The 10766-nt window shown below is 35.3% G+C and overlaps 1 protein-coding gene across 3 annotated transcripts in view; it reads right to left on the minus strand.

Moving 5' to 3' along the window:
• LOC106470883 (crossover junction endonuclease EME1-like) overlaps positions 1 to 10766 on the minus strand; it is a 48978-nt gene that overhangs the window by 29227 nt on the left and 8985 nt on the right. For 2 of the 3 annotated variants that reach the window (XR_002613141.1, XM_022399520.1), the window contains exons 4-6: positions 10432 to 10512; positions 9185 to 9307; positions 8112 to 8279 (exon numbers count right to left, since the gene is read on the minus strand). Coding sequence is in view for 2 of the 3 variants with exons in the window: in XM_022399520.1 (XP_022255228.1) it covers positions 8112 to 8279; positions 9185 to 9307; positions 10432 to 10512 (372 nt within the window). In the remaining variant the exon portion in view is untranslated. The remainder of the gene's footprint in view (positions 1 to 8111; positions 8280 to 9184; positions 9308 to 10431; positions 10513 to 10766) is intronic. The other variant, XM_022399521.1, reaches the window with a different exon arrangement.

A 10766-nucleotide genomic window follows, 5' to 3' on the forward strand; every position in this document is an offset into this window, starting at 1 on the left:
CTATCTAATTTGCTAACTTATCCCCCACACGTGTAGAGATAATTTTTTTTTACAAGTATTTTATATTTCACCTTGTCAAATGCTTTCTGAAAATCCAGATACACCAAATCTACACCCTTATCCTCATCTACATAAGCAATAACCTTTTCAAAGAATGTCAAAAGATTTGTAAGGCAAGATTTTCCCTTGGTGAAACCATGTTGACTATCTAATAAAATTCTAAACTTTGTTAAACGACTTTGCAAAGCACCTTTTAGCAGACTTTCCAAAACTTTTCCCACAACTGATGTAAGACTAATGGGTCTATAATTACTGGGACAATTTTTATCACCTCCCTTGAAAAGAGGAGAGACATTAGCTAATTTCCCATCCTCTGTTACCTGACCAATATTCAAGGACTGACAAAAATAGTAGTAAATGGCTCACATATCCAATCTTTAACCTCCTTCAAAACTCTTGGGGAAATATTATCTGGCCCAGGAGCCTTATCATTTTATAAGCCTCCCAATTTTTTCTTAACCAGCTCAGAATTAATGTAGTCATCTTGTTTGATCTTGTTTCCATTTATCAACTGTTCAAGATATGGAATACTGCTGAAATCTTCTTTGTGTAAAATTGTTTTTCTCTCTTCTCACATTTGAGAGCTTGGAGTATTAATTGTAGGTTCTAAATTGTTCATATGATTGTAAAAAAATTTACATATTTGAAATTACCTTGTGTTATTTATTTAAATCTTCTTTGGAAGAATTGAAGAAAAAGCATCTCATAATCATCAGATACGAGCCTTCCTTTATCATCCCTCAAGGGTCCTAACCGTATCCTATCATTTTCTTTCCCTTTATGTATTTAAAGAAATACTTGTCAATTTTTACATTTCCAGCCAATCTTTTCTCATACATCCTTTTTGATGTCCTAATTACCTGTTTCACAAACTTTCTTGATCTTCTATAATCTTCTAAATCCCATATCATACCAGTCAATCTAAATTTTTTTAATTTATGATGCTTTTCTTTAATTTTTTCTCTTAAACTCTTAGTGAGCCAACCTGGTTTTTTCTTGCAGCTACCCTTTTCTTTCTATAAGGAATATGTTTATCTTGAATATTTAAAAATTTATCCTTAAATATTTTCCACATCTAATCAGTGTCTCCAAATAACTCAGCTCCCTAATTAACAACAGATAATTTTTGTTGCATCCCTTCAAAATTAGCTTTTTTAAAATTTGTAACCAAAATATCATTATCCCTTATCTCCATATGCAAAAAAAACATCGAACCTAATAAAGCAATGATTACTTGCACCCAGATGTTCCCCAATTTACACCCTCTCAATCATTTCTATATTAGAAATTAACAAGTCTAAAATAGTATTGTTTCTAGTAGGTTTCTTTACTAATTGGTGAAGAAAGCCATCTTGAACAGTTTCCAAAAACCTTTCAAAATTGTGGTTTTATTCTAGAATTTCTCAATCTATATGCCTGAAATTAAAATCACCCATAATTATGACTTCATTAACAGCTGAAATCTTAATATCATTGTAAAGTTTCTCACTAGTTTCATCAGTATCATCTGGTGGTCTGTAACAAATTCCCACTAAAAGCCTTTTTCTTTTATATCCACTAATAGAAACCCAAATGGATTTAATCTTCTTGCTATTATCTTTGATATCCTGAACATCAACAGGATGTAACTCACATTTTACATATAAAGCTACTCTATTCTTTAATACTCTATCTCTATTAAATAGCATGTAACCCTGTATTTCAAAGAAATATCTATCATCAAAATCCTCTATATTTAACCATGTTTCAGCTACTCCCATTATATCAAAATCCTCCATTCCTACCAGTGCTCTAAAGTCATCTATTTTATTTCCTATACTTCTATCATTACAGTAGTAACAATTAAGCCTATCCTTATAACTACTTCTGTACTTATTTCCTATGTTAAACTTTTCTCTTATTCTTTTTGCATTCAGTTTATCCTGGCCCTCACCACTGTCTAGTCCTAGTCTTCCCTTACAGCTAAGTTAATAGCTTTAGTAAACAAGCCAGCCCCTACTGTATTTAAATGTAAACCTTCCATTGCAAAAAAGCTTACTTCTTCCACTGAACTGCTCACACAAGTCCAACTAGCCAATCTGCTCATCCTTACATATTAACCTAAGCCCAGCATTTAGCCCTAGTCACCTACTTATAACTTCATCCCCATAGTTAATTCTGAGTAGTATCCCTGGCGAAATTAAGTTATGGACTTTTTCTTTATATGTCTTTATCAATTTTCTGTACTTATTAATTAGCTCCTCTGACCTACCTTTCCCTACATCATTAGCCCCTACAAGCACAACAAAACTGCATCTCTGCTAGCCCCCTTTATTATATCTCCCGCTCTGTCAGTTATATCTTCCATCTGTGCCTCTGGGTATCATAATCTGATTATTTTCTCCCTATTTATCCCACAGACTATCTTATCCACATGCCTTGTCAAGGAATCAACAGTAACTATAACCTCCTTATCATGACCATTTTGTTTTCCTTCCCTCCAATAGTTCCTCATCTGCAGAAGACAAGGGCTGACATCTGTTCCTCAATATAATAGGCTCATTATAACTAAATTCACTACTTTTATCCCTAATAGTACTCCCATTTCCCAAAGTCTACACTTCTCTTTATCTATTGTCTCTACTTTAATTAGGCTAGTCTCAAACTTCTCCTTCAACCTACAAACTCTATATACAAATTGCATATCTTCACTACTAGTACTAGCTTCCTTAAACGTACATATCAGTCTAGAGTTCTCAAATAAAACGATTTAATTGCACCCATCACACCTAACAAACTGTGAATGCTTACCTCCAACACTAGTCTTAACCATTGTATTCATAGCCTGGAAATAAATACTTAAAAGTAAATAGCCTATTGCCAATACTGTTATTGTTAAGCCTAACATCAAATATATTACAGTTTTTATCACTACTTTATGTTTAATTTTATAGCAGTGACAGAATAACTAATCTTTATATTATCTGATGTTTACGTAATACTAATATTAATAGTAATAATACAATGTGCTTAGCTGATTTATAACCTACCTATAAACTGAATTTACACTAATGGATCCAAACTAATGTCAAGTAAACAAGATCCTCCTTAAAACATGCAGGTTAACATTTTATGAGTTGGCTCCTGTGTAGGCTGGTGCCTCTCTTACAGACATCTGAAAAAAACATCCAGGGACATGGGTAGTGAGGCTCCCAACTTTGTCCTCTTATCCAAGAGTGGAAGAAATTCACTCTAACACTTTGGAGGAAAAGACTCTGTCTACCACCCCAGTGAATGGGTATGGTAAGGACTCCTTAGCTCCACTAGTAAAATATGGGAGTAATATATGTTTGGGAGTTATGAAGAACAATGCTCTGGAAATAGTGCAATAGGTGAACCAAGTTCCCTAAATTTTTAAAAGCAAACCGACACTGATTTATTAGATGTAATGATCAGCAGGAACAGGCAGGATCCTCTTATGCTTACTCATGATAGTCCAGCATAGTACAGTACCACCCGGTCAGCCTTTAGGTGGTCTTATGGAACACCTCATTTCTACAGAGCCTGTTGCAACTTAGATAAAGTATATTGAATTAGTGGTTGCTAGTGTGGAATTGGTTTGATAAAAGCACACCTGCCTGGAAACATTCGCCATAGAATGGGATTGTGTGAAAAAGAGGTAAGGGACCCTGAAAGATAAAGAAAAGACAAGTGTAGCATTAAAAATACTCACCCCTCTGTATAATCTAGCAGAAGTTGTTAAGATAGCTACAGGGAATAGTCAAAAACCCTCAGATGAAGATACTGCCAGATCATGCAAATAACTTGAGATAAAAGTATTGGGGGAGGTCCACATACCAGCCTGCACAGTGTCATCCAGTGGGAAATTTAACTGGACTACTAGGGACATAGAAATGTGATGAATCTGATTAGATCAGACTCGTAGAAGATTCCATGCTTTCAAAGAGCATCAAGAATATGCAATATGGAACAATTTTGTACCCATCTCATCAATGTAACCAGGTATGAATCCTGAGAAACTGAATGATCCCAATGAATAAAAAGTCATCGTCTAACATCTATAAAGGCATTAGTGTAGGCAAAAAAACCTTCAAGGCCCTCACTGGATATAACAAATGATTGAAACCTAATCAATCATAGAAGTGAGAAGTAGTGGTCAGATGAGTCGGTGAAAAGGATTTAACTCCTTCCATGACCACCACTTAGGGAATAAGAACTGGTCTGAGGATATAGGTAAGATAATAAAGTGTCCTGTGGACAATCAGTGCAAAAAAAACTTCATCCAGCTATGTCTGTAGGTCAGCGGTAAAGAAAAATAAACCTTAAGGTAAAACTGAGACATGACATATGAGACCAAATTGTCAGTAGTTGGGTGTTCCAATGAGTGGCCAACCCACCAACCATCAGTTTTTCAAAGTGATAGCCAATACAAGGGAAAACCTTGGCAAAGGAATCCATATCTTGGTATTGTCCCAACTGAATAGCCTCTTGAGATCGAAGAATAGTCCTCAATAAGGAAACTGGGAAATCCAGTGAATCAATGTTTGTGATCCCTTGGTTGCATAAAGACCACTGAAAAGATCTCTGGTGTGCTCGTTCCAAAGGCATGAGGGATTTGAGTGATGCCCACATTCTCAAAAGAGAAAGAATCATCTATGCAGTGGAAGAAGGAGAGGGGAGTAAGATACGATTGAGCCCGACTGAGATACATCATGAAATCAAAATACCCAGACTGACGATATATTGATTTGAGGCAAGAATAGATGTCTCAGCTCTGAGAATGAAGCCTGTCTTGTTTTTTCTGAAAGTAGTATCCGGGTGTGACTTTTGACAATTGATAAGATGGTGCCAGTAGTAACCTGTTGTCTATGGAATGGTGTGTGCACAGTGCTAGGGAGGTGACTAGAAAGATCTCTTACAAATCGGCAGAACCCATATGGTGCTGATGCTACTCCAAAGGTAAAAACCCTGAACTGCAGTACCTGACCCTTGTGCACAAAAAATGCTGCCACTATGGCAATGTGCAGATAGGAGCCAACTACATCAAACTTGGACATCCACAATCCTAGTAAAAAATGCTATTTCAGATTGAGGAATGAGTCACTTGTGAACCTTGGAGAATCTAGGCATTGATACAGACAATAAAGATCGATGACTAGACATCAATCTCCTGTCATCTTAGACCCAAGAACTCATGGGAATAATACCCTGGAAGAACTAGCATAACTCTTTCACTCTACCCCCAGACCAACCAAACTCTGATAGCCATAGAAATAAGTTCAAAAATCCAAGGATCTGCAGAACATGAAAACCCTACAGGTTGGGTAAATAATGGTGGTTAAAATGTGAACTGGATGACTAATCCAAACTCAAGGACCTGTAGTACTCCTTGATCCATGGTAAAGGTTACCATTCTTTCAGAAATTCTCAGAACCAAGCCATAACAGACCCAGAAGGCATACAAGGCATTCCGACCGAGCAGCAGAACCCTTAAATATGGACAGAATCTATTCTGGGTACCAATATACCAAAGGCCAGGGTTCGGGAACCTCGATTAGGGGTGGAACTATGACACACTGTTGGAGCCAATGAAGGTCAAGATGCCAACAACAACAGGGATGAATGCAGAAGCCGACAATTGAAACACTGTGCATGCTAACAATGGTTTCAACTCATCATCAATGAAGTTGGTGATTCTGAGAGTCTTCCAACAAAGTTTAATTTTAGGAAAACAAACCATTGGATTTTACAGTTATAAGTCCATAGACTTACCATTGTCTCACCAGGGGACATTGATCTATTCGGGTTAACTACAAACTCTGCCTTCGAACCTCTAATTTTGAGGAGCAGATGTATTATTTGAGAATCGTAATATGCTTCAACCTAGTGGCAGTAAGCTAAATCATATAGTTCTGAGAACTGTGGAAGATAAAGCATAGCTGTCCCATCACGTGACTGAGCAGTAAACCTCTCTACATGAACCACAATGTCTGTGGATAGCTGTCCCATCACATGACTGAGCAGTAAACCTTCCTGGATGAACCACAATGTTTGTGGATAGCTGTCCCATCACATGACTGAGCAGTAAACCTTCCTGGATGAACCACAATGTCTGTGGATAACTGTCCCATCACGTGACTGAGCAGTAAACCTTCCTGCATGAACCACAATGTCTGTGGATAGCTGTCCTATCACGTAACTGAGCAGTAAACCTTCTTGCATAAACCACAATGTCTCTGGATGGAGAGAAATTTAAGTATTCAGCCATCAGTAAGGTGCAGGCATCTGGGGAAAGAACCAAATCATCACACTCTCGATGAACCGACTGAAGAAAACAAATCAGAGGCAGCATATCCCAAGGTGGCCCCCTTTTTTATTTCTTTTAAATACTGTGCTGATAACTGTTTTTTGGGACAACAGTTTGTCAGGTAAGTTTCTTTTATTAGAAAAAAACAAATCTGGGCCATCTGCTATGTCCACTATAGGGAATCAAACCCTGGCCATCAGCCTTGTTAATCCGTAAATTTGCCACTGGCCCACAGGGTATCTGAGAAGCCAACAGAATAAATGAAAGCACAGAAAAAAGCAATTGAAATTCTCTCCAGAAAGTCCAGAATTGCCCTCAATTGCAGCCTCAGAGCCCCCTGGAGGAACACCATCAAACTGAATATATGTCTCTATCTCACTACAAAGAAGATCACTGACAGGAGCCTCCCCCCCCTTCCCCCCAATTGTTGATATCTTTATATATCAGAGGTGGGTCTGTGCCGAATATAATAATCAGGGAACTCATACCGGCTTGCCAATCAAATTTTTTTTTTTACTAAAACCAACTAGGTAGCAATAAGAATGCTCAAAGTATCTACAATGATCGTAGTAGGGAGAATCCCATTAGTGAATGCTTTGTCAAGAAAAAGTGATAACATTATCTGAATGAGGTGCTTTTTTTACAGTACCAGGAGAGAGAGTGCATTGAAGTAGGTGGAGAGGGCCACGAGACAAATATTGGCAAGAGCAATTAATGGGGTATAAAAGACGGGAGCAAGCGAGAGAAATTTACACCAATGCTTAGATGGGCAAAGGAAGAAACCTTGGCAGTAAATTAATAACTGTAGTATGAGAGAAGGTAAATATGTTTTGGAAAGACAATTAACTAGTCTTTAGATTGTATTGGTATGTAAGTGTAAGTACCCTGGGACTGACTCACACAAGGTAAGGCACTGGTATGTAGGCGTATGTACCCTGGGACTGCCTCACAAGGAATAAAGCATTGGAATGTAGGTGTAAGTACCCTGGGACTGACTCACACAAGGTAAGGCACTGGTATGCTGAAATAATTCCCCTGGGATAGACTCCCGTGATGCCAAAGTAGTTACCCTGGGACCAACTCACACAGTATAAGTCATTGATATACAGATGTATTTCCCCTGGAACAGATGAATGTAGAATAAGACACTAGTATGATGATGTGATTGACATGGGACCAACTGACATGGGATAAGACACTAGTTGTGTAATTCATATTTAACCTATTGTAGCCTTTGTTTGAGTTAGTAAAATTAGTTTTGATTAGTTTTGTCTAACTTCCAACTTGGTCTATATTTTATGTTTCTTTTTTTTTCAAATGTTTTGTAGTGACTCATGGAACAGCCAACAGAAGGACATCACAATGTCATACCCTTAACAAAAAAAATAAAATCCATGATCATTTACAATAATAATCCATGAAATAACTAGTCAATGCTATGTCCATGACCAACTCCCTCAATGTCATATCCATGACAAAATAATTCAATATCATATCTATGGCAAAACTGCTCAACATCATACCCATTAAAAAAACACTCAATGTCATATCTATAACAAAACAGCTCAATATCATATCTATAACAAGATCACTAAATGTCATATCTATGAGAAAACACACAGTTTAAAATGATTCAGTATCACATAACACAAGTTCACTCTGTCAAAGAAATCAGCTATATGCACCAGTATTGTAACTAAAAACATTTTAAAAAGTGCAATATTTACTTAATAATGATCATCACCTCATTTCCTACAACAGCATGCTCTGTGAGGTCACGGAACCAAGTGATACTAGAGGGAACAGCCTGGTCCTCTAAACTGTATCTTACATCTGCTGTTTGTAATGTGTTTAGGAAATCTCCTGCCCCTGGTATTTCCAAAAGTTTCTTGTCCACTACTGCTCGAACAAACTAACAAATAAGAAAATCAATTCAATGAAATTAAAACACTTTACATTAGAAGTTAACATTTACCAACACTGATAGATACCTCCTCTAATATATATATAGCTTTCCTGATTCAGTTTTATCCTCTATATGCAAATTTTTCATTCACCACTAGTCGTAAGACTCCCTTTTAATCTCATGTGTTATGATATTGCTGCATTGTTGCATGCAACAACCTTCCACCAATAAGAATGTGATACCAGCTCCTATAGTGGTTCCCTCTATAATGATTGTTCAATCATCACTTCAAGATTAACTCTTTAAGCATGGAAGTGCTCCCTGGGACTGACCTCGTAACCATTTTGAGCTTGTTATACTTTTCATGCAGTAACTTTTAAATCAGTTGGCATATGTTAATGACATTTGACAGATTATAAGTAAACATTAAAATGCTTTCACACACAAAATATAAATTTTTTTTATTAAGTCTTAAGGTTTGTAAAGCAATGTTTTTCTCATGCCTTTTTTTTCTTTTCACATGTTGCCTATCCAACATGCAAAGAAATTTTCATTTGAAGATTAAAAATACTTTTATCCATCAGAAAACTATCAAATTTCACATATGAAATCTTTATAATGTCCAGATAGTTATCAAGTGTTTCTTAAGAAAAAACTTTATATTTTATTTGTTATTTTCAGTAACGAATCTCTGTACATGTTCACTAATTGTATCAGAAACTACATTATTGAAGATAATTCACTAAAGCTGCAGAAGTGAGAAATATTTTTTGTTTCTCTGCTACAATGTCTACACTGAAGTGTATAACAATGTAATGTAAAAATATTAATTCTATTCAATATCAGCTTTATTTTCATTATCTAATGAACAATAACCACTGAGGAATAAAAACAAAACATTTTTTACTAACCTTAATACTTTCTCCTGGCTTAGAACTTTTTCTGATTTCTCTTTCAACTTCTCTACACAACTTTTCTTTTTCTTTTTCAAACTTCCTTAACTCTCGTTGTTTCTGCTTTTGTTCCCTACAAAGCTAAACAAAGGAAACTTGTAAGAAAAATCACAATATGCATTTCTAAAGCACCTTCTACAAATATGAATGTTCAGTAAGCATATGATAAAGTAGTTCTTACCAATTTGAACATAACATTTATTATAAATGAAATTTACTAAACCAAAGTATATGATACAATTTATGTGCATTTAACATGTCACTGCTTATCTATTCAACATGTAAAAGTAAGCAGATACACCATAAGAAATACGACACAAAGAATACATCATAAGAAATATGACACAAAGAATACATCATTAGAAATACACCATAAGAAATATGACACAAAGAATACATCATTAGAAATACACCATAAGAAATATGACACAAAGAATACATCATTAGAAATACAACACAAAAAATACACCATAAGAAATGTGACCCAAAGAATACATTGCAAGAGACACCATATCAATATGACAAGTATGTCATAACAATATTGATACATCATAATACATGCACATATTTAATTGCATTCATCACTCATACAAAATTGTCTTATTTTAAGATATGTGAAACGAAAATGTATTAAATCTATAGCAAGTTTAAGATAGTACATTCTGGATCACAATTTTAATATAGATAGGAGACAACTCAATAGTGTGACTGATGAAAAGGATCTTGGCATAGTGGGGGATAAGTCAACATGGCTAGTAGAAAAGCTAGTAGAATGTTTTTAGGGTGGTTTTACAGACAATAAAAGTGAAAAGACATAATTATCTCTATATACAAATCATTAGTTAGGCTTTCTTTGGAGCATTATGAACAGTTTTGGTCTAAAAAAGGATAATATTTTATTAAAAGGTTGAGGCTGATTCTAGTGCTGAAAAGGTTATCTTATAGAGACAGATTAAAACCTCTATACCTCAGTATCAATCAGATACATTAGTCTGTTAGAAAATGTGTGCAAAATGTACAAGTTATAGATATATAATAAAACATATACAGTCTATAAGAAGTCCTGAATACTAAACAGTAACATTATCATATTACCTTCATTCATGAAGAAACATTATTGAACACAAGATCTTGATATCACAGATATAATACTTAGTGTTATATTACAAAATAAATTGTAATTTTTCTTTAAATACACAAAATACCTGTGCCAGTCTTCTTACTTCAGAAGTTCTTTTCTTGCATTTTGTTACTTTATTATTCGTTGATGATGCCAAGTTACCCTCCTATACATACAAAAAATACTCTCCTATACAAATGAGTATATATCCTCCTATACAAATCATTATATACTCTCCTTTACAAACAAAACATGTATACCCTCCTACAAAAACAAATATACCCCCTTTACAAACAAAACATGTATACCCTCCTATAGAACAAACATATATACTCTCCTATAGAACAAAACATATATACCATCCTATAGAAACAAACATATATACCTCCTATACAAACAAAACAATATATATACCCTCCC

The sequence above is a fragment of the Limulus polyphemus genome, unplaced genomic scaffold, assembly GCF_000517525.1.
Source record: "Limulus polyphemus unplaced genomic scaffold, Limulus_polyphemus-2.1.2 Scaffold4265, whole genome shotgun sequence".
Classification (NCBI taxonomy): domain Eukaryota; kingdom Metazoa; phylum Arthropoda; class Merostomata; order Xiphosura; family Limulidae; genus Limulus; species Limulus polyphemus.